The sequence below is a fragment of the Bos indicus x Bos taurus genome, chromosome 5 (genome assembly GCF_003369695.1).
Source record: "Bos indicus x Bos taurus breed Angus x Brahman F1 hybrid chromosome 5, Bos_hybrid_MaternalHap_v2.0, whole genome shotgun sequence".
NCBI lineage: Eukaryota > Metazoa > Chordata > Mammalia > Artiodactyla > Bovidae > Bos > Bos indicus x Bos taurus.
In genome coordinates this window covers 13,772,682-13,796,780 of record NC_040080.1, presented here as the reverse complement: position 1 = coordinate 13,796,780, position 24,099 = coordinate 13,772,682, and the positions used below count along the sequence as shown (strand labels likewise).

At 51.4% G+C, this 24,099-nt stretch overlaps 1 protein-coding gene across 5 annotated transcripts in view; it reads left to right on the top strand.

The window, feature by feature from the left end:
• Nucleotides 1-24,099, top strand: part of CRACR2A (calcium release activated channel regulator 2A) — a 158,424-nt gene that overhangs the window by 119,071 nt on the left and 15,254 nt on the right. For 4 of the 5 annotated variants that reach the window (XM_027541053.1, XM_027541054.1, XM_027541052.1 and 1 more), the window contains 5 exons: nt 4,150-4,256; nt 7,389-7,707; nt 12,798-12,930; nt 18,990-19,071; nt 19,182-19,296. In XM_027541053.1, the coding sequence (XP_027396854.1) occupies nt 4,150-4,256; nt 7,389-7,707; nt 12,798-12,930; nt 18,990-19,071; nt 19,182-19,296 (756 nt within the window). The other variant, XM_027541055.1, reaches the window with a different exon arrangement.

Below are 24,099 nucleotides of genomic sequence, written 5' to 3'. Positions count from 1 at the left end.
CTTTATTTACATGAAGATTTTCATTTGCGAATGCACTAAGCAGAATCTAGGCTTTCAGGGTCTCCTATCATCCTCCCCTTAGACAGTAGCTGTTGGATGCTCTGAAGGGAAGAAAAAGGGGGACAGGATGGATCCATGTAACATTCTACCAGGATTATCCATCGTGAATTTCATGTGTGATCTTGGGTAAATTGTTAGCCTCCTTGGACCACTACCCCAGTGATCACAGGAGGAAAGGGAATTCTTCTTTTTTTCCATTTTGTAGGGCTTTTTGTTTTTTTTTGTATTTAGTTGGGGGATATAATGTTGTGTTGGTTTCTGCTGTAAGCAATGCAAATCAACCATAACTACCTGTATATTCCCTCCCTAGTGAGCCTCCCTCCCGTCCCCCCGTCCCATTCCTCTGGGTGGTCACAGAGCAGCAGGCTGGGCTCCTTGTGTCATATAGCAGCTTATAGTAGCTATTTTGGACTTCCCTGGTGGCTCAGTGGTAAAGAACCCCCCTGCCAATGCAGGAGACATGGATTTGATCCCCCGGTCGGGAAGATCCCCTGGAGAAGGAAATGGCAACTCACTCCAGTATTCTTCCCTGGGAGATCTCATGGACAGAGGAGCCTGGTGGGCTACAGTCCATGGGGTCGCACAGAGTCAGACACGACTGAGCAACTAAACACCACCAACACCACTAGCTATTTTACACGTGGTAGTGTATAGGGATTGTTTTTGTGTGTGTGAAAACCTCTTGGAAAAGGAGGTCTTGTGCTAGCCCCTCAGCTGTTAATTCCCTAAATGAGGCAGCATGTGGCAGCTAGCTTGCCCCTCATTTGGTCGAAGCTGGTTTGTAGCTGCAAACCCCTTGGGGACCTTGCACATAACCGTCTCTCTTCTGTTCCCAGCTGGCGGCAGCACGTCTCTGCCGCCCACCTATGTGTACTATCAGAGCAAGGCTTAAGCCCACACATGTTTGTTTGATGGTGATAATGGTTATAATTGTTTTAGAAGTAACAATGAATTTATTTTAAAACTTCCTACCAAATGTCACCCTAATCCCTTGACCTTGCTTCCCTTCCCCTGCCAAACTTACTCTGTTTCGAGTAGGGAATGGAATTGAGAACCTTCATGGGGAATAGAAAAAAGAGGATAAAATCATGTTCATGCCGGATAATAGTTAAAGATTTATGTGGAATCACAGCCATACCTTCTGGGGCCCTGGGAGCATGGCTACCCCTCCTTCTGTCATTAAAGATCACTCGGAACCATGGGACTGGCTGATTAATGAGAGACTCTTCTGTGATCTGAGTCCCTCTCATCTGGAAGACATCTGTTAGGGAGCCCTGGAGAGGGGGGTGCAAGCCCCCAACTCCACCAGGCTCTTCACTGAGGACACGTGAGAAATTATCTCACCTAGCCTGCTTCCACAAAAGATCTGAAATACTCTGTTCTAGCTTCGTAGCTGTGGGCAGGGCACTGGGCTAAATGATCCTACTCTCTGGAAGGAAATCTACGACAAACCTAGATGGCATATTAAAAAGCAGAGACATCACTTTGTCGACAAAGGTCCATATAGTCAAAGCTATGGTTTTTCCAGGGCTTCCCTGGTGGCTCAGCTGGTAAAGAATCTGTCTGCAATGCAAGAGACCTGGGTTTGATCCCTGGGGTTGGGAAGATCCCCTGGAGAAGAGAACAGCTACCCACTCCAGTATTCTGGCCTGGAGAATTCCATGGACTGTAGAGGCTGTGGGGTTGCAAAGAGTTGGACATGACTGAGTGACTTTCACTTCACATGGTTTTTCCAGTAGTCATGTACCAATGTGAGAGCTGGTCCGTAAGGCTGAGCACTGAAGAACTGATGCTTTCAAACTGTGGTGCTGGACAACAGTCTTGAGAGTCCCTTGGACAGCAAGGAGATCAAACCAGTCAATGCTAAAGAAAATCAACCCTGAAAATTCAATGGAAGGACTGATGCTGAAGCTGAAGCTCCACCTGATGTGAAGAGCTGACTCGCTGGAAAAGACCCTGATGCTGGGAAAGATTGAGGGCAGAAGGAGAAGGGGATGACAGAGGATGAGATGGCTGGATGGCATCACCGACTCAATGAGCATGAGGTTGAGCAAACCTCAGGAAACAATGCAGGACAGGGAGGCCTAGTGTGCTGCAGTCCAAGGGTCACAAAGAGACACGGCTGAGCAGCTGGACAACAGCAGCGTCTGGGGCTTTGGAAACTAAGAGGGACTGAAGCTCCACGGAAGAGTGTGTGTGACTAAACGACGCACAGAGTCTTTTCTGTGCATCCTACATTTAGCTCCTCATGACCCGGATAACCACGATGGTGTGATCACTCACCTAGAGCCAGACATCCTGGAATGAGAAGTCAAGTGGGCCTTAGGAAGCATCACTATGAACAAAGCTAGTGGAAGTGATGGAATTCCAGTTGAGCTTTTTCAAATCCTTAAAGATGATGCTGTGAAAATGCTGCACTCAATATGCTAGCAAATTTGGAACACTCAGCAGTGGCCACAGGACTGAAAAAGGTCAGTTTTCATTCCAATCCCAAAGAAAGGCAATGCCAAAGAATGCTCAAACTGCCACACAGTTGTACTCATCTCACACACTAGTATAGTTATGCTCAAAATTTTCCAAGCCAGGCTTCAACAGTATGTGAACCATGGACTTCCAGATGTTCAAGCTGGATTTAGAAAAGGCAGAGGAACCAGAGATCAAATTGCCAACATCCACTGGATCATCAAAAAAGCAAGAGAGTTCCAGAAAAACATCTACTTCAACTTTATTGACCATGCCAAAGACTTTGTGTGGATCATAACAAACTATGGAAAATTCTTCAAGAGACGGGAATACCAGACCATCTTACCTGCCTCCTGAGAAATCTGTATGCAGGTCAAGAAGCAGCAGTTAGAACCAGACATGGAACAACAGACGGTTTCCATGGGAAAAGGAGTATGTCAAGGCTGTATATTGTCACCCTGCTTAATTAACTTAAATGCAGAGTACATCATGCAAAATTCTGGGCTGGATGAAGCACAATCTGGAATCAAGATTGCCGGGAGAAATATCAATAATCTCAGATACACAGATTACACCACCCTTATGGCAGAAAATGAAGAACTGAAGAGCCTCTTGATGAAAGTGAAAGAGGAGAGTGAAAAAGCTGGCTTAAAACTCAACATTCAAAAAATGAAGATCATGGCATCTGGTCCCATTACTTCATGGCAAATAGATGGGGAAACAATGGGAACACTGAGAGACTTTTTGGGGGGGCTCCAAAATCACTGCAGATGGTGACTGCAGCCATGAAATTAAAAGACACTTGCTCCTTGGAAGAAAAGCTATGACCAACCTAGATAGCATATTAAAAAGCAGAGATATTACTTTACCAACAAAGGTCCATCTAGTCAAAGCTATGGTTTTTTCAGTAGTCATGTATGGATTTGACAGTTGGACTGCAAAGGAAGCTGAGCACTGAAAAACTGATGCTTTTGAACTGTGATGTTGCAGAAGACTCTTGGGAGTCCCTTGGACTGCAAGGAGATCCAACTAGTCCATCCTAAAGGAAATTAGTCCTGAATATTCATTGGAAGGACTGATGCTGAAGCTGAAAATCCAATACTTTGGCCACCTGATGCGAAGAACTGACCCATTGGTAAAGACCCTGATGCTGGGAAAGATAGAAGACGGGAGGAGAAGGGGACGATAGAGGATGAGATGGTTGGATGGTATCACTGACTTGACGGACATGGGTTTGAACACACTCCAGGAGTTGGTGATGGACAGGGAGCCTGGCATGCTGCAATCCATGGGGTTGCAAAGAGTTGGACACGACTGAGCAATTGAACTGAACTGAACCTATTTATCCTCTTGCAAATGATCACTAATCCTGTGAAGGGTAACCTCCCAGACCCTGGGGCTCTAAACTGGTTCCTTCGATTAGATTATTAGACAGGAGGTGAAGGAATTCTGCTGAGAGATGACAGCGAAAGGAAAGTGGATAAAGGCTAGCAAGGAGCCCAGGCCATCACTTTCTTCCTTTAGGGGTTTATTTCAAGCCTTATCTATGAGGCTTGAGCCCTTGTCTGCTCAAGCACTGGGACGAATCAGCTGGCGAGGATCTGAGAGCATTCTGTGTTTCTCCAGAAAGACAAGGCGGCCAGGGCAAACACAGCTGCTCCCACAGCAAGATGGAAGCAGCGATCTGGCTCTGTGATCGGCAAATACGTGGACGGCACAGGGATGCTCAGAAGGTAAGCCATCCCACTTTGCTTACCTGTTATCTGTTCCTTGGCCTTGCAGGGTTGGGAGTAGGCTCTGAGCGCATGCTGATTGCACTTGGCCCTGGCGGGAAGCCTGGGGTCAGCCACGTGCACTTTTGTTGAATCTTGAAGGACATGTGCCTTCTTGCTCTGATGTCAAGGTGCAGGGTGAGTCCCAGGACAGGTCCTGGGCTGCCCCAGCCTGCAGTGTTCCTGCAGGGGGTGCTGAAGAGCGGCTGCAAATCAGCCCAGAGACAGAGAGGGTGGGAGGAAGACGGGTCAGCAACGGGAAGGGCAGGAATGCCAGGCAGGGCTCTGCGGTCTGTCGGGCAGAAGGATGCTCCAGTCTTCCAGACACTGGACTGTGTGAGTCTGAAGGGTAATTATAGTGGAGTATGGAATCTCTGTGGGCTTTCCTAATGTTTCAGATGGTAAAGAATCTGCCTTCAGTGCAGAAGGCCTGGGTTTGATCCCTGGGTCAGGAAGATCACCTGGAGAAGTGAATCCCTACCCACTCCAGTATTATTGCCTAGAGAATTCCATGGATGGAGGAGCCTGGTAGGCTATAGTTCACGAGGTCACAAAGAGTCAGACAAGACTTAGCAACTAACACTTCACATACTTCATGGAGTCTCCAACCGTTAATTCCTTTGCAGATAAGCATGGGGTTTGTAATTCACAGACTCCTTTCAATAATTCATAGTTAATTAACTCAGAGATAATGTGATAATGTGCTTGGTTGCTTCTGGACAGAACTTGAGTCCCCAGAGGAGTGGCCCATTGCTCCTGGAGAGAGGCAAGGTGGTCCCCTGCCCTCTTTTCTATGGATCACGTACTCCACGCCCATGATGGCCACAGAGAGGCAGAGACAGTCAGATCCTCAGGTACCAAACCCAGGAGTGATTGTGTGAACTCGCTCATCTGGGAGAGCCTGAGGACAGCAAGCATGAAATAAAAAAATATGCAAAGTGGAGGTGACCTGGGGATGTCAGTCCACTGATCTGTCAAAATCTTGAACTTGATCATCATCAATTCCTTTTCTAAACAGCTGAACGATGAGATGCAACATGGGAGCCAAATTCCTGCAGTAATTGTTCTCTTGGTTCCTCGGAACCGAATATATGCTCTCAACAAGCACTGCCTGATTGCTTACTGCATACCAGACATTCTTTGAGTTCTAGGAAGCCTCCAAAGATCGATTAGGCATGAGTCCTGCCCTTAATATCCGTTATTGAGTACCTGCTGTGTGCAGGACACAAGGCTGTGTGCTGGGGTACAGGGGTCAAAAAAATAGACCCCATCTCTGTTTTCAAGGAACGTATAGTTGAGAGGAGGAAACAGACATTAATTGACAAATAATCAATATCAAGAACTCTGAATTCCCATAGACTTTGGCAGAGGTGCCTGTTCTCCGCTGCTCACACATAGCGTTTGATGGCAAAAGCAAAGAGGAACTTAGTCATGCTGTACTGATGATACTCCAGAGTGTAACAGTGCTTGAAAATTCCCCAGGGAGAAGCTTTCGCCAAGAAACAATTCATTTTAGGGTCATTTCATTTTAGGATCATTTCAGTGGCCATTTCTTTCCTGGTTGCAGGGACTTTAAAAAGCCATGCTCTGCCTGTGTATGTGTGTGTGTGTGAGAGAGAAAGAGTATGTGTGAGTGAGTGTGTGTGTGAGTGTGTGTGTGGGTTGGTGAATACATGTGCGTGCATGCATGTTGCTCACATATGCTCACGTGTACATGAGTGTGCAGGCAGAGACAAAGCAGATAGGAACACTGTGTGCTGAAGTGGGTGAGCACTTAGTAGGCTCATTAGAATGTAGGAGAAATTTGTTGAAAAGGTGACAGTCAGTTTCTGTGAAAAACTGATTTTATCAGTAAATCTAAGCATCCCTGAATTCCTACAAATCCTTTGTTTTATACCAGGGGACCAAACTAAGTCAGCACTTCTGTGAGCAAGTGCTGCATCCCCATTTCTCTTTCAGAATCGTCCCACTTCAGAACAGTGATACACACATTTTTTTTCTTTTTCTTTCTGCTGTTGGTCCTTAGGAGCCAGAAATGCTAGAAGCCGGGGAGCAAAGTGAAGGGGCTTCTCCGTCCAGCATATTCTGTGTCCTTTGGCCCTGTCGCCTCACCACTGCTTCCTGCTCCATTTTCTCTTCTCCTCGTGTGTGTGTTTCGCCTTTGGGCTCAAGTCCCTTCCCGTAAAACCGTCCTCAGGTTGACTTGCTGACAGTGGCCCCGGGGGGCCTTTGCTCTCAAGCCTCGAGGACACAGCCCTCGCACTGACCCCACGTCCAGCACCGGAGTGCTCCACCTCCTGCTTCTCCTGCTTCTGGATGCTCAGACCATCCGAGGCCGCTCACTCCAGACTCTCAGGAGAAAGGGAGAAGAAGCGGGTGGAGGGCCCTGCCTGGCTTCCTCGCCAGCCCCGAGCCGGTGGATGCCTGCTGTGCTGGGGCCCCCTCCCCAGAGCAGCGACCCCCTCACCTGCCTCCCTGAGGGCCGCTTCCCTAATGGGTCGGGTTTGTGCACCAGCTTATCAGGGAGGTGGGCAGGGCAGCCAGGCAGGGAAACCGGCCTGGAGAGTTGGCGTCTGACTTGGGGACGTGCGGCTGAGAAGGGCTGGTGTCGGACCTGGGCGAAGGCCGCCAACGGTTGACCCAGGAGGTTTTGTTTCTGCATCTGTTATGCTCCTTCTTCACAGCTTTCCTTTTCCTCCGCGGCACCTGCCACAGGCTGGACCGGTATGGTGAGTGTGTTGGGATGGCCCTAGACTCCTGAGCCAAGTGCTCCTTGAGAGCAAGGAGCGTGTCATTAGCTTAACACCTGGAGCCACCATCATCTTCACCTTTACCAACTTCATCGCTTTATCATCCCCTTCACCACCTTCGCCTTTATCATCATCTTCATCCCACCTTCATCGTAAAGACGTTCAGTGAATGAGCTAGAGAATGCGGGGTCTGCTTTTCCCGTTCCTAGCTCCTCTCTGCCCCCAAAGCATGTGCTTCCTCAACTGTCTGTCACAGAAGCCGTCGGGCAGCCCCCAGCCTCCACGCATATACATGTTATGATATTGTCCCCTCTCTTTCCACCCCCCCCCCCACTGCAAACAGCCAGTCAGAGGAGGAGGAGGATGTATTTGGCATCCAGAGGCGGAGAAGCTCCCTGGGCCTGAGTGGGTGCCCCCTTACAGAAGAGGAGCCGGGGCCCGGAGGACCACTCACCCAGCCACTCCGCAGGATCATCTCCATCGAAGAGGACCCGCTGCCCCAGCTGCTGGGGGGTGGCTTTCAGCAGCCACTGAGCAAATGCTTGGAAGAAAAAGAGGCCTCCGGCCAGGGGGTGAATGAACAAAGTGGACCTGCCCGACCTCTGGGGCTCACACCCACATCTCCCCGAGGGCAGCCCGTCGGAAAAGAAGCCCTGTCTGAGGTATGGATGTTCCCATGCTGGTTTGTAGGTCATCCTGTGCCGTCTCCCTTCATCGTAGCCCAAGAGCCCAGGGCAGCTCGGGGGTCAGATGCAGCAAGCCTGACCACGTTTGTGTCCATTGGGTACCACCATCCCCCTCGGTTATGAGAGTCATGATGAAGACTTGGGGGCCTGGGGATGCTCTCCCGACAACTTCTATTGCTGGCCCCACTCCCTACCCGATGTGCTCTTTTCTGAGTCAGATTTAAAAGCCTTCATGGATTATGATGGAACCTTTGCTGGGCTGTGAACATCAGATAGCACGCACTTTAAACATGGTCCCTCTTCTGGTCCTTTCTTCGACTGCTCCCTGCAGGCGCATCCCTGCTGGGGAGGTCTGTGCGCCACCCCTCTCCTCTCAGCTCCTAATGAGCTCACCTCCTGCTCCTCCCACCAGTGTGACCCTCCACTACCCCACTCCCACAGCTGTGCCCCCTGCCAGCTCAACCTGCTGAGTTCTCGGGAGAAGGAGGCACACAGACCGTCCTCTGGATCACTGATGAAACCCCTCACCCTGTTTGTGACCCAGGCCATGGGATCAGCTCCTCAGCCCTGTGCCCACCACTGGACCCTCTAGAACAGCTCACGTGCCTCATGGCAACCTTCAGAGCTGAGCAGTCCAGCGGTGCATTGGCCTATGTGCCAGACAGCCCTCTCCCAGCCCTGCACAGGAACTTCTTGGCCTCAGTTATCATTCTTGGTCCTGGATTAACACTCATGCCTACAAACCCCTACTTGTAAAGGACCCTGGGCCATGGGACCCAGAGAGATTGGTGGGCGGAGCCCTGTCTCATACACGCCCTTCCACATCCCCCAAAGTGCACAGGCCACATTGGCTGGCAGTGGGCACAAAATGGGGCTTTAAATACCCACCGATGGTGGTGAAAGAAGTGTTACGAGGTGCACGGGAGACAGGGTGAAGGAAGAGATGAAGCATCCAGTCTGCGGTGGCATGTGATCCTCGCAGTTGTCCGGTGAGGGGCGTCAGAGACCTGATGCCCCCTTGGGAGTGTGGGGAAGTAGAGCAGAGAGCGTGAGGCCGCACCCCTCACCCCTGCAGTGATGGGAGCCCAGCCCCTCACCTGCCACTCTGCCTTCCCCGCCACCACCCCCAACCCGAGGGCTGCACACATGCGCTGCCCTTTAGCTGGGGCAGAAGCTGCTGCCAAGAGGAAATATATCCGCTGGAAGTCACACAGCAGCCTCAGCAGAGGGTCCCCTTCAAGGCCGCTGAACCCTCAGTTGGAACCAGCCTTCTGGAAAGTAGTTTGAGGATAGGAATCAAGAACTTTAAATGGCCACCTCTGTAACCAGCATTTCTACCTCTAGCGACCGTTCCTAAGGAAGTAATTAAAGTCAGACAGAAATTTCATTGAAGAATATAAGTGGATAAGAGCAAACAATGGAAAAAAACAACACAAAGGTGATGGCACCCCACTCCAGTACTCTTGCCTGGAAAATCCCATGGACAGAGGAGCCTGGTGGCTTCAGTCCATGGGGTCGCTAGAGTCGGACACTACTGAGCAACTTCACTTTCACTTTTCACTTTCATGCATTGGAGAAGGGAATGGCAACCCAGTCCAGTGTTCTTGCCTGGAGAATCCCAGGGATGGGGGAGCCCGGTGGGCTGCCGTCTCTGGGGTCGCACAGAATCTGACACGACTGAAGCGACTTAGCAGCAGCAGCAGCAGCAAGGACACAAATTAGACTATAGTCATTTAATAGAATGTTATGGTGCATTTAAGAATCATATTTTCAAAAAAGCTTTAGTGACTCAGAAAACTATTCTTAATCTATTAGTATATGATTCTTGGGTTGGGAAGATCCCCTGGAGAAGGAAATGGCAACCCACTCCAGTATTCTTGCCTGGAGAATCCCATGGTTGGAGGAGCCTGGTGGGGTATAGTCCATGGGGTTGCAAAGAGTTGGACACAACTGAACATGCATACAGTAATATATGAAAAATATAAAATTATGTATAAATTTAAATTTATACATAGTAGTGTAAATATATATAATAGGTCCAACCTCTCTCAAGAAACACATATTGATTCATCAAATGTGAAAAGGGAATGTAGAAAAACGCCTGGAAGAAATGCATCAATTTAAGAATAGTGGCCGTTTCAGGGTGGTGGGATAAATGACGAATAATTATTATTTTTCTCTCAACTAAGTTTCCTGGTTTTAAAACTTAGTTTGTAACACATTTTTTTTTTAGAGCTTTAAAAAAAGAGTGGCCTTGACGAGAATGAGAACAGAGCCCCTAACTTGCTAGTGGGAGATCGTTTCTCAAGCCCCCGCCCCACAATTTGATTGTCTCATTGTCGTGGGCGGGTGGATTGTTCCCCAGGTTAAGGGCTGATAGTGGACCCTGGGAGGGTTCGCCACTCATGTGAGATGGATCCTGCTGAGCCACCCTGTGAGGTGGCCTCAGCTGAGCCATCACCATGTTGGTGGTATCCTGTCTGGAAAATAAGTGCTCTGCTAGGGTGGGGGCGGGGCTGGGGAGAGCGCAGAGCAAGGTCAGCCCCCACCTCCGTGGCCTGGAGCATCTCCTTCCAGCCTCGGTTTCATGTTCCTTGTTGTCACGGGCCTGGGACACTGTGGCCGCACGGAGCTTTAATCTCAAACAAATGACGCGTGGAGACCCCAGGCTGGCAGAGAGTGGTGCTTGTGTAGGAATAAAGAACATGGGGCTGGGACAGTGTTTCTGAGCATGGGTTTCTTTTCTCTTTTTTTAAAGATGAGTTCAAATTCCTATAATTGACCTTGAATTCCCTCCTAAGTATGGCATGGAATTGATTTCTCCCCAAAAGGCTATTAATGGCTTTTCTCTGAAACTGCTAAGACCAGCTGCGGCTCCATTACAGTATTTGTCCATGAGAAGAGCTAACTCCCCCAGATCCACTTCTAAATGGATTCTAAAGAGCCTGCTCACTCAGCCAGCAGTACCGGGCAGAGCCTGAGAGCAGGGTTTGGGCATGCGGGTGGCTCTCTGGACTTCACGACCCTTGGCTTCCCACCCCATCCCCCTTGTCCTGGAGCAAGTCCATTTCCTACTGGCTGGAGCATTGCAAAGTAACGCGCTGGCCAGCTCCAGGTCCCTCCCCCTGCTGGGCAGAGAAGGGGCAGTGTGACCGTGTTTTGGAAAGTTCTGCCCATAGCCTGGCATCTCAGGATTTGCCACACTACTGATGGAGATTGTCTTGCCACAATTGAATAAAAACAATAAGGCCATAAATTCACCTCAGTTCAGTTAGTTCAGTCACTCAGTCGTGTCCGACTCTTTGTGACCCCATGGACTGCAGCAGGCCAGCCCTCCCTGTCCATCGCCAACTCCTGGAGTTTATTCAAACTCATGTCCATCGAGTCGGTGATGCCATCCAACCATCTCATCCTCTGTCATCCCCTTCTCCTCCTGCCTTCAATCTTTCCCAACATCAGGTGTTTCAAATGAGCCCTTCCGAAGAACACCTAGGACTGATCTTTAGGATGAATTGGTTGGATCTCCTTGCAGTCCAAGGGACTCTCAAGAGTCTTCTCTAACACCACAGTTCAAAAGCATCAATTCTTCAGTGCTCAGATTTCTTTATAGTCCAACTCGCACATCCATACATGACTACTGGAAAAATTATGGCTTCGACTAGACAGACCTTTGTTGGTCATAAATTAAACTACATTAATTTAACAGAATGTTATAGCACTGTTAAAAGTCACACTTTCAGGACTTCCCTCGTGGCTCAGTAAGGAAGAATCCACCTGCCAGTGCAGGGAACATGGATTTGATCCCTGGTCCAGAAATATTCCAAATGCCATGGGACAACTAAGCCCATGGGCCATAACTAGAGCCTGTGCTCCAGAGCCTGGGAGCTGCAACTGCTGAGGCCATGTGCTGCCATCACCAAAGCTGTGCTCCCTGGAGCCCATGCTCTGCATCAAGAGAAGCCACTGCAGTGAGAAGCCCATGCAACACAAGTACAGAGTAACCCCCGCTTGCCACAACTAGAGAAAAGCCCTCACAGCAATGAAGACCCAGCCCAGCCGAAACAAAAATTCATTAATTTAAAATAATTTTTAAAAATCACACTTTCAAAAAACTTTGGCAATTCAGAAAACTATTCATAATTTAATAATATATTAAAAATAAAAAATTACATATAAATTTAAATGTATGTATAATAATATAAACAAATTACATATAATATCTCAAATCGCTCTCAAGAATCACCTATTGCTTCATCTATATAGAAAAAAAAAAACTGAAAGAAATCCATCAAAATAGAAACAGTGGTCATTTCAGGGTGGTGGGATGAATGATGAATAATTATTTTCCTCTCTACTAAGTTTCCTAATTTTTAAAATGAGTATCACTTTTAATTTTTAAAGCTTTTTTTTTTAATGAGTGTGGATTTCTTTTTTATTTCGAGGGCAGATGGGGCCCCTAGATGAAGCTGGTGAGGTGGGATGGCAGGGTAGTGTGCAGGAAGGGAGGCTCATCCTCCATCCAGTCTAGGTTTCCAGTGATGGGGCAGAAATAAGAGGCCTGACCCCTGTCTGGGATCATTCTGCCCCCAAGATATAGCTAAGCCTTCTTTTTCTATCTCCCCATCTCCCTGCCAACACCCCACCTTGTCCTTCCTAATCACCCCCCACAGAAAACCTCCAGCTCCTTCTTAAGGCCCAGCCCAAAGCCCCCTGCACCCCAAGACCCTTGACTTCCTGACCGTGCTCCCTGGACACTTGGAGCATCATGCTGTGACTCTGTAAACATGGCCTCCTTCCCTCCACCACAAACCCAGCCCAGCACAGGGTCTGCGGCCCAGCACATGGGCATCACTGGTGCTGGAAGGCATGTCTCTCTTCCCACATCTGATGCTGGAAGGAGCCCCAGTGCCCTGAACCTGAAGCTTCCTGCATCCGAGGCCGAGCAGCCTCCCTTGCTGGTTGCTGGTGTCTCTCTGGATGCTGCAGGGATGGGTGAGGGGTGGGGGTGGCAAGTGTGGGGACTGGTGACCATGCCAGTGGTTGACCCAACTATCTGCCTTCTGCAGGAGGAAGGCTTCCCATCCACCCCAGACCGGCTCTTCAAGATCGTGTTTGTGGGCAACTCCTCCGTGGGGAAGACGTCTTTCCTGGGCCGGTTCTGTGATGGCAGGTTCTCCCCAGGCTCGGCGGCCACTGTGGGTGAGTTTTCCACCTGAGGCTGGACCCCAGCCCACCTCTGGAAAGGGGTGGCTGTGAGAAGGGGGCCCAGGGAGGGACTTGGAGCCCTGTGGGAAGGGCCAAGGGCTGGGCTGGTAGGTGAGGACCATGTCTGCCCAGTGCTCGACGAGGGTGCAACCATAAATGCTTCCTACGCCCGGCCTGAAGGGGACTTGAACTTGGCAAAGATGAACTGCTGGCCCTTGGTTGCCTTTCGGAACCCGTCTCTCTTGGATCATGCCTTCCCCATTTTCTGTGTGTGTGTGTGTGTGTATGTGTATGTGTGTGTGTGTGCACGCACTTGTGTAGATGGGCAGGGGACAGGACAGTGCTCTGGTGGCTTCTTTTACCTGTCAGGTGTCCCCATCCTACATCCCAGGCCTGCTGGTGACAGCTGGAGTCTGTTGTGGATGCTCTTTAAGCTCAGCTATTAGCTGATCAGATCTTTATCTGCTCCCATCACTATCTGGGTAATTCTGTGTTTAGGTGGGCTTCCCGGGTGGCTCCATGGTAGAGAATCCACCTACCAATGCAGAAGATGCATGGGTTCGATCTCTGGGTCAGGAAGACCCTCTGGAATAAGAAATGGCAACCTATTCCAGCGTTCTTGCCTGGGAATTCCCATGGACAGAGGAGCCTGGCAGGCTACAGTCCAGGGGATCGCGAAGAGTCAGACACGACTGAGTGACCGAGCACAAATCTGTATTTAGGTAGAGGCCTTGGCCCCTCCTCCCAGAGTTGCTCCTTGCCTTGGGATATGTGGCAGAACCCAAGGGCATATCGACCTTTTAGCTTCTCCCAAATTCAGTCACTCACCAAAAAAATAAATGAATCCATGGAGTGTCTTCGATGTGCCATTTAACCTTGCTGATAAGAAAGTGAAGTGAAAAATGTTAGCTGACCAGTCACGTCTGACTCTTTGTGACGCCCATGGACTGTAGCCCAACAGGCTTCTCTGTCCATGGAATTTTCCAGGCAAGAACAGTGTTGCATTACCTTCCACTGTACAACAAAGTGAATCAGCTGTATATATACTTACATCCCTTCCTCTTGAGCCTCCCTCCCACCCCCCACCATCCCACCTCTGTGGGTCATCACGGAGCACTAGGCTGAGCTCCCTGTGTTACATAGCAGCTTCCCTCTAACTATCTGTTTTACACACGGTCATGTCTGTATGTCAAGGCTACTCTCCCAGTTCATCCCACCCTCCCCTTGCCTTTCTGTGCCCACACGTCTGTTCTCTATTCCTGCCCCGAAAATAGGTTCATCAGTACCTGTTTTCTAGATTCCATATATATGTATTAATATGTGATATTTGTTTTTCTCTTTCTGACTTACTTCACTCTGTATGACTGACTCCAGATCCATCCACATCTCTACGAATGACCCAATTTCATTCCTTTTTATGGTGGGGAATATTCTTTATCCATTCATCTGTCGATGGACGTCTAGGTTGCTTCCACGTCCTGGCTATTGTAGATAGTGCTGCGATGAGCACTGGGGTATGTGGGTCTTTTTGCCTCATGGTTTTCTGAGGGTATATGCCCAGGAGTGGGATTGCCGGATCATATGATAGTTCTGTTTTAGCTTTTTAAGGCCTCTCCTTCCTGTTCTCTACGGTGCCTGCATCAATTTGTATCCCCACCTAATAGTTACCATATCCATCTGTCTTCCCAACAACCCTGAAAAGGCAAGCACTGCTATCAGCCCAACGCAGGACCAGGACCCTGAGGCCCAGAGAGGCCCAGAGGCCCGTCCTCGTTCTCATCAGCTGGCTGGTGCTCCCACTGCCCGCCCCCAGCACCCTTGCTGTTCCAGCCCACGGTCTCCCTAACAACATGGAGCTGTGTGCTCAGCACCCAGTTTCTGCCACAGGAGGCGGGTGGCATAGGCAGGGCAGTCTGCTGAGGTCCAGGGGGGCATCAGAAATCCTGGACCTTTACCCCAGCTCTGCCACTGGCCAGCTATGTGACTCCGGAGGTATTTCTTCTTTGCCCTCCAGTTTTCCTCACCTGAAAATAATGAGAGATTTGAACGAAGCCACCCAAGATTGCTTCCAAGCCCAGTACCCTGTCCAAACCACCCTTGACCCCTGGTGGTCTTACAAGCTGGCCCTCCGAGATAAACTTTCCTGCCCCAGAGACCTGCTTTGGGAGACTCCAAGGTCTCCTCCAGGATAACCTAAATGGGCCCTTCTTTCCAATTTTCCTCCTACGGATGGGTCTCTCCTGCAGGCTGCAGGCACCCCGTTCCTATGGCTGAGCCTTTGCAGATTCCAAATCTGGGGGCCCCTCTTGCCCCACTTCTGCCCCATTTCACCTGGAGACTCAGAGCCTCCCAAAGGGAAGAATCGGGACTCTGACAGGAAGACACCCAGAAGACCCTGCCGTGGGCAGCTGGAGATGGACAGCTGGGAGTGACCCTGGGTGCCGAGTGTGGTGACCCTGGGAGTGACCTCTATGGAGCTGGACTGGCCCTCCCTGGAGCATTCCATGGGGTGACTGCAGAACTACCCCCGAAGTCACGCCTCGGGCATCAGCCTGTGGGAGCAGAGGGGAGATGCTTCACCCCCCAGGGCAGCCCCCACGCCATGGGCATGTTGCCCTTCCTGTTGGAAGAATCAGAGAATCGGGGTCTGCTCACACCTCCAACCAGTGTCTCCAAGATGGAGAACTCTGAGAATATCAGACTAATTTGCACTTTCCAGGAGGCCAATTACGGAAACACCGACAATTTAGGATGGGGAAAAATATCAGAGTTTCCAAATCTAGAACACCCTTCCTCTCACTGTGCAAGGGGAGCCCAGAGCATCAGCTGGAATCCGCGTCCCTGGCACATGCGTCAGGGAGCCAATGTCACGCCAGCTGCCTGGAAGATGCTCCCTTTAAAGATACAGGCAAGGCATCGAGTCCTGGGCTCCGGGGGCTCCAGCAGGCTGAGTCCCATAGGCTCAACAGCCCTGGACCCTCAGCACAGACCTACAGGGACACGGCAGTGCTCGCAAGCCCTCCTCCTTCCCCGAAGAGACTTCCTGATCGCCCAGCCCCTCGTGAGCACATGACTTGTCCTTGCCCGTTGGCTTGTGCAGGATCTGGGTTCTACAATGCAGCAGTGTGTCTTGGGGTGCCCTGCCTCCCCCACCATATGTCCCTTCAAAAGCGGGTGCGTGGGTCCTGTGAGTGCCCTGGAAATGTCAAATGATGCTTCCTGTAGAATTCTGGAACTCGTGTTGTCAAGGAGAAGAGAGGCTGTTAGAGGCAAAGGCTCTGAACCCAGGACTCTGAGTCCAGGGCTCTCCCTGAGGCCTCACCTTGGTTCACAGGCTCCTGCTTTAAACCACGGGCAGTGCCCCAAGGTGCTCCTTCCAAAAGCTTTCCCTGGCAGGATGCCCTTTGACCTCTCCTGGGCACCAGTCAGTTTCCATCCATCTCCTCATGTGCACAGAGAAATTCTGGGAGCTTGTGTCCATGACATCACTGGCTCTCCCCATTCCCAAGCCCGTGTGCTCGGACTGACTGCTTAGAAAGGTGAAGGCCGCCCTTCCTGGGGTCCATCGCCCAGCTCTGACCTGCACATCCTACCACACATACACTCCACGGTGAGGGGCCCTGGGGTCCAGTCCTCATTCAGGAACCACTTAGGTTGCAGTCTGGGGGTCACCTGTGAGAGTTCACCGAATGCTGCAGCAGGACGTAAAGGTCATGGACACCCAACTTCCCCCACACCCCCATCATGCCTCACCTTACAGACGGGGAAAGTGAAGTTCCCCAAGTGGGGTGACATCAAGTCCTCAAGGTCACATGGCTGCTCGGAGGCAGGAACACAGGGTCTGGGCTCCTGGATTGTTGGAACCGGTGCAGGGGTCTCAGAAACCCCTCTGGTCCCACGTCCTTCTGTGAGGCCCTTTCTGCTGTACACTGATGCCCCGTGTCCTCCCAGCCCCACACTCCCCTCGGGCTTGTTCATCCTCTTCCCAGCCTGCAGGCGAGGCTGCAGGGAGGAGTGCCCTGTGGGCCAGCAGGGACTCCCCAAGCTCCTGGTCCACGTGCCCCCTACAAGACAAGCTCCCCAGCTCCAGCAGAGCGGTCATCAGTGAGGTCAAGGGACCCAGCCGGCCCTCCATCACCTTTCCACCAAACACAGGGCTCATCCTTGGGTCCTCAGGGCCTTCAGACCAGGCCCCGGAGGTATCGGCTGTGGTTGGCTTTCTCCTGAGCTGTTATCAGATGGCAGGCAGCTACTCTGTCTCCCGGAGCACCCGTGGGGGAAGCCCGTTCGCTTGAGCCAAGGAGATACCCTTGGGTCTGGTTCCCACCTGTTCTGATGGGAGCATTGAGTCCTGGACTCTCTGGGTGAAATGAAGCTACTGGGTGCCCCATGCCCAGGGTGCTGCTGTGAAGAGGGGAACAAGTCTCAGAACTGGGTTTATAACTCGGTGAGGCTGCTGACCAGCTCAGGCCAAGAGGATCTCCTGCTTCTTCAGCCTTCCACGGTGGGGAGGGGATGGAGGTGTGTGCATGCGAATGTATGGTGCCTGTGTGTATGCAGATAGCAACCCTCACGTGGATGTCACAGGGGAGCTCCGTGAGGAGGGAGGGGTGTCACATGGGAACTGGGAATGCCAAGCCTTCTACCTTTGGGACCTGTCCCTGTGTTCCTCACCCAGATGCAGGCACCCTCTTTCTGACCCTCTTCTGGGAACCCAGGGTGTCTGCGGTCCTGCTGACATCCTAGGAACTGACGACCCTCCCATCTCTCCTGCCCTGCCTGGCCCCTCATCCCCCTTTGCCTGGACATTGTGGCAGGGATGCCCTTTTCTGTCACCTGCCTCTTATCTGCCTGTCCATCTGTCTGTCTCTCTCTGGCCAGCTGCTGCTACTGTTCCTCCCTGGGCCCTCCAGAGTAAGGATCCCAGAAGCTGGGCCTTTTTGAAGGTGGAGGGGGTTTCTCACTGGTTTCAAGAACTGATGCCTTAAGAGGGAAAAGTGTTTTAACTGGTTGAACATCTGTGAATACCCTTACAGGATGTGGAATAGAGGAATGTTTGTTATCAAAGAACCTGCATTTAGGTCCTCTGTCTGAAGTCTGCTGTGGGGCACATGGTGTGTCTCCCTGCCCCATGGCCTCTCTCTGGGGTCAATGACTCCAGGGGTCGGGGGGCTGTCACAGCCTCAGAAGGATGATTACAAACGGCTTGATGGCTGGGACTGGGACTTCCCTGGTGGCTTAGACGGTTAAGAATCTGCCTGCCAATGCGGAAGATCGAGGTTTGATCCTTGGATCCGGAAGATTCCCCTGGAGAAGGGAATGGCAATCCACTCCAGTATTCTTGCCTGGAGAATCCGACAGACAGAGGAGCCTGGTGGTCTATAGTCCATCGGGTCGCAAAGAGTCAGACACAACTGAGCGACTAACACTTTCACTGGTGGCTGGGATTAGGAACTCTGGACCCAACTCTAGGGGGAATGTTGCCTCTGATTCCCTCCCCAGCCCCTTATTCTCTCTGCCCCAGCCACCCCCGCCCCCGCCACTGTCAAGCGCTCCCCTCTTTCTGCTTCCCCCTCCCTTCACCTATCTTTGTATCACTCATGGGAGTCTGAACATGTGATCCATCCCCCCAAGGATATCTGAATTTTATTATAGAAATTTTGAAAAGGATTTCAGGGGGAAAGAAGAAAAGGAGAAAGGGAGCGGGGGAGGGAGGAATCTGAGGACAGTCTTTCTGTCTCCTCATCTTGACAATGAGGGAATCAATTCATGAATGATAATTTTTCCCCTTAGTAGATTGCTTTTCCATATATGAGCTCATCTGATCCCTAAAGAGGGGCCTGCGGTTCAGAGAGGTTCAGTGGTTGGATCAAGGTCCCACAGCTGGTCAGTGGCTGAGACAGGACCAGAGCCCAGGTCCCGGGGCTTGTTGCCCAGTGCTCAGTCCATGCCCACATCACCGGTCAGGAGCTGTAGCAGGGAGGGCCGTCCCTGGGGCTGACGGGTGGGGGCGCGTCTTCTGGATTGGGCGTGATGCTCGGCTCCACCCACAGGCATCGATTACCGCGTGAAGACGGTGCGAGTGGACGACTCGCGGGTGGCCGTGCAGCTGTGGGACACGGCGGGGCAGGAGAGGTGAGGAGCCACCCCCGCCCCGCCCCGGGGTAACCCCGCCTGCCCTCTCCCCGCGGGGGTGGGGTCTGGCGGCCGAGGAGGCCGCACACCTGACCAGGAGCTTCACACAGGTATCGCTGCATCACCCAGCAGTTCTTCCGAAAAGCGGACGGCGTCGTGGTCATGTACGACCTCACAGCCAGACAGTCCTTCCTGGACGTGCGGCAGTGGCTGAGCAGCGTGGAGGTGAGTGGCTGGCCTCCCGGGAGGACACCTGACTCAGACCCCACCTTTTCCCAGAACAAACCGGTTCAGGCATCCGTGCGTCCGTCCACCCAAGTGTCCGGCATCAGGCTGGTTACTGGGGACCCATAGGTGAACCTGAGAGGTGTGATCAGACTCTGCCCTTGTGAGGGGGTGCTGGGAAAGGAACCCAGGTAAAATATAGATGAAGCCAGTAATGCGGACCTTGAGACTGTGAAAAGTGGGATTAGGAGTCGGGGAGGGAGTGCCAAGTGTCGAGGGAGCACGATTTTCCAGGATGTTTAAATAGAGTCATCAGGGCCTCTTCCCACTGCCTGCATTTTTCCAGCTCCAGGGGGCGTCGGGTCTGCTCAGTGTTTGGTGGTCTCATCACAGCCCTTCACACAAAGGGAGGCTCATCTGCAATGTGAGGGTCCCAGGCTGTCCCGAGTCACCCTGGGCAGGGCCCTCGAGAGATGGGACTCCTCCTTGAATTCTGGATTCTCTCTAAGACTCTGCTTTCCCGAGTTGTCCTTCCAACATGCTGCTCTGTGGGCCCTTGGTGCTCCCGACCACCTCAAGCTGTCCTCAGCCACCTGAATGCAGACGTCCCAAGGCCAAGGGCTTGTGCCAAGTCACTTGTTTTCTTTTACAGCCCTGCCCACCCCAGTCCTTTCACATACAGACAAATAGGAGGTCCCACTCCTTTCACCAGCAGGACCCATGCTTTGTTTATTTGTTCTGAGCTCTAACAGGCATTATTCTGGGGCCTGGGGGCTCCAGGAGCGGATTAAAGGGACAGTTTTCCTCTCTTTGCGGAGCTCATGCTCGACCGTCTCTTCAAGCCCACAGGCCTTGCTCAGCTCCTAACCTGCTCATCAGACTGTCCACTGCTGTTCAGGAAGGAGCTGCCACCCTCCACAAATCTTTGCCTTTGTGACCAGGGCTTGGCAGAGGCTCCTCTGTGCTCAACAGATGTTGGACACAAGTGTGGATGCTGTGTCTCCGTGCAGGCAGGATGCTGGTGTTGTTCATTTCGTTATGTCTCAGCCCTGACACCCATACTGCCTCGAACCCAAAATGTGTTCCTTTTGGAGTTTGGACTTGGATGGGGCACTGCTTTCTCTCCTGTTCTTCCGCTGCTTTGGCGTCACCAAAGAAAATGAGGAACAGGGATGGAAGTGAGATTCCAGGGTTTCTCAGAAGTTTGCCCGATACAAATTATTTTTCAAAATGATTGTGTCTAAAACACGATAGAGAAAATGTATGTTTTGAAATGTAGTGAGTGGCCCTACACAGAGCTGATGGTAGAGGCAGATGGTGGGGTGGTATGAAAGTGCATCCTCTTTAAAATTTGTGATTTACAACCTGATTTTTGATGGCATCAGCAGATTTTATCTTCCTCACAGAAGTAAAGCACCAGGAGAGATTTTAGGGCTTACCTATCCTGGTGGTTTTCAAACTTTCCTCCTTGGAGCCCGGCAATCAGGCTGACCTTTCCCATGGCCAGAGATGGTCAGGGAAGGGTGGTGGTCACAAGTCTGGACCCTCTACCCCCCACCTCAGAGTCCTTCTATATTGTTAAATTTTTTTCTTTAGATTGCTTTATTTATTTTTATTTTAGTTTTTGGCCATGCCACACAGCATGAAGGATCTTAGTTCCTCGAACAGGGATTGAACCTGTGTCTCCTGCATTTGAAATTCAGTCTGAACCATTGGACCGCCAGGGAATTCCCCGTCTTTCAGTTTTGTGCATTGGAGTCTTGACTATGATTTTGTTAGGCAAGATGGTTTCCCTTTGAAAACCACAGATGTAATATAGCCATCTGGTTCTCAAATGATGAAACTGAGGTCAGGACCTCTTCATGGTCACCCGTTCTTTCCCCAGCCACAGACGTTTAATTGTACCCCACATCAAAATTTTGATAAACACACAGCGGGGTTTCTGCGCATACCAAACTGGAAGATGTGGGACTTTCAGATTCCGGGCAGGGGGCTGACTGTACTACACCTTTTTAAGTAAGGGACTTGAGCATCCACGTGGGTTTTGGTGCCCTCAGAGGTCCTGGCGCCAATTCCTTGCAGTTACAGAGCAAGTTCTGGGAAGAAGTAATGCAGGTAGTCTGGAATTAGCAAGGATGGATGGAGAGAAATTTACAGAAGTGTGCTCTCTGCATTAGTAGGAGCTGGGGTTTCTAAGGCCCCTGTTTTGCAGAGAGCCTGGGATTTAGCCAGGAGGTGGCACATCAGATTGAATTTGGAGGTGGTGGTAGAGGTAAAGAAATGTCAGAGGGGCTGATGCTGGGAAAGATTGACAACAAAAGGAGAAGGAGGCAGCAGGCGATGAGATGGTTAGATAGCATCACCAACTCAATGGACATGAATCTGAGCAAACTCCAGGAGATAGTGAAGGACAGAGGCACCTGGCATGCTGTTGTCCATGGGGTCGCAGAGAGTGAGACACGACTCAGTGATTGAATGACAACAACATCGTCGCAGCATGAAGGCTGAGTTCAGTCATTCTGCACAAAGCTGGGTGGAGCACTGTGTGATTAGCCTGTTCCTGCCCGGGGTAGGCCTGGATAGCATCACCTGTGTGCACCCCAACAGAGACCCCACGGAAGCAAAGCTGAAATGGCAGATCCATCTGTGGCTAACTCAGAATTACCCATGTGTGGACGGGCCTTCTCTGTGTAATTTGTGGTTTGCATTCTCCTGCTTTAGCTTTGAGCAGAAGGTACAGGTAAACTTGAAAAGATGATTCCAAACCTGAATGAACGTGAAGATTACTTACGGAGCTTTCAATCAAAACAGACATCAGGGCCTTCTCTCCCAAAGAGAATGATCCAGAACCTGGAAATCTGAACAAAAACAACAGCAAAGGTCCCCCAGGTGCTTTTGATCCTCAGCCGCCATGGTTTCCAGCCAAAACCAGTGGCTCCTCAAACTCTAATGTGCATAAATAGTCTCCTGGAGACAGGGTTAAAATACGGATCCTGGGTCAGCAGGTGTGGGCTGGAGCCCCAGATTCTGCATTTCTAGCAAGTTCTAACGAGCCAGTGCTGCTGGGCCAGGGACCCCACTTTGAGAAGCAAGATTCTAAATCCTTCTCAAAGACGTTTGTGCTCCTTCAGCAAAAATTTGAGGGGCGTGACCCGCGTGCTCAGCATGTCCCAGGCACTCTGGAGGGCCCAATTTGGTGGCCCTGGATTTCATGGGCAGGTGCCAGAGGCTGTGTCAGGTGGCGGGGGTGTGTTGAGGACGTGGAACGGTGGCATTGGAAATGCAATTGATCTCAAGGTTCTTGAAAAGCTACGTTGTTCTGCCTTGGCAACCAGCCACCAGAGACGTCAGGTGATGGATGGAAACTTGACACCTACTCGGATTGGAGAGGGACTGAACACAAGCAGCATTGGCGCTGGTGGCGCAGCTCCAACTTCCATGGCGCTCCGCCAGCCCGCACCCCCCGCCCGGAGGAGGGAGGGTGGAGCGGGAGCTTTAAGAACAGCCTTTGGGTTCGGAAGCCTTATTGTTAAGTGAATGGTGGCCAGCTGTTCCCAGCACCCCATCCCCCCTCAACCTGAAAGCTGTACCAGAGGAAAGGGCTGAGATTATACACGGCAAAGCCTGGCTCCTGGACGAGGTTGCCTGGGGCGGGAACAGCTGCTGGGGAGGAGTGCAGTTCCCTGAACTCCACTTGGACCTTGTCACCGTCTCAACTCAGCCACCGCCTGGCTCTACAATGTGGGCCAGTCACTCAGTGAAGGAGTGGATGGGATGCTCTGGCCCTCACGTTCTACCGGGGCTGGCCCGGACTGTCTGGGGGCACCAGGATGGAGCATATGGACTAGAGGACCCCAGTGATCCTTCCAGCCCAGAGGAAGGAGCTGGGCTGGAAGGATCTTCACCCACCCAAACGCCTTGGGTGAAGAAAAGGGGCCTCTGCCCCACCTTAAGAGGTGTTCTGGCCACCACCCAGGCCCCTTCCACCTTTACTGGCTCGCAGGCCTCCTGCAGAAGAGGCCAAAGCTGGACCCAGACACACTCTGAGGATCCTCCCACCGTCTTACCTTTCCTGTGCACCTATGGGAAATCGCAGCCGTTAGACCTTCCTGCCACCTCAGCATCCCCGACCCATCTGACCCTAATCTCTGCTGCGTGGGACTCCTTTAACCAGTCCAGTCTAGAGGAGAACCTGGACGGGATCTAAGGGCCCTGTTTTTAGACTGTGAAGCACCCTAGACATCTGAAAACTTTGTCCCTGAATCAGGTCAAGAAAATAGGATTTGGTACAGGCCCAATGAAAACTCTTGAGTAAGAAGATCACACCAGTCAATCCTGATCAACCCTGAACATTGACTGGAAGGACTGATGCTAAAGCTGAAGCTCCGATAGTTTTGCCACCTGATGTGAAGAGCCGACTAATTTGAAAAGACCCTGATGCTGGAAAAGATTGAGGGCAGGAGGAGAAGGGGGCAACAGAGGATGAGATGGTTGGATGGCATCACCAACTCAATGGATGTGAGTTTGAGCAAGCTCCGGGAGATCGTGAAGAACAGGGAAGCTTGGTGTGCTGCAGTTCATGGGGTCGAAAAGAGTCGGACACAACTTAGTGACCCAACAACAAGCCCAGTGGGGCTTCCCTGGTGGCTCAGTGGTAAAGAACCCACCTGCCAATACAGGAGACGTGGGTTCAATCCCTGGGTGGAAAAAATCCCCTAGAGGAGGGCATGGCAACTCACTCCAGTATTCTTGCCTGGAGAATCCCATGGACAGAGAAGCCTGGCAGGCTACAGTCCATGGTGC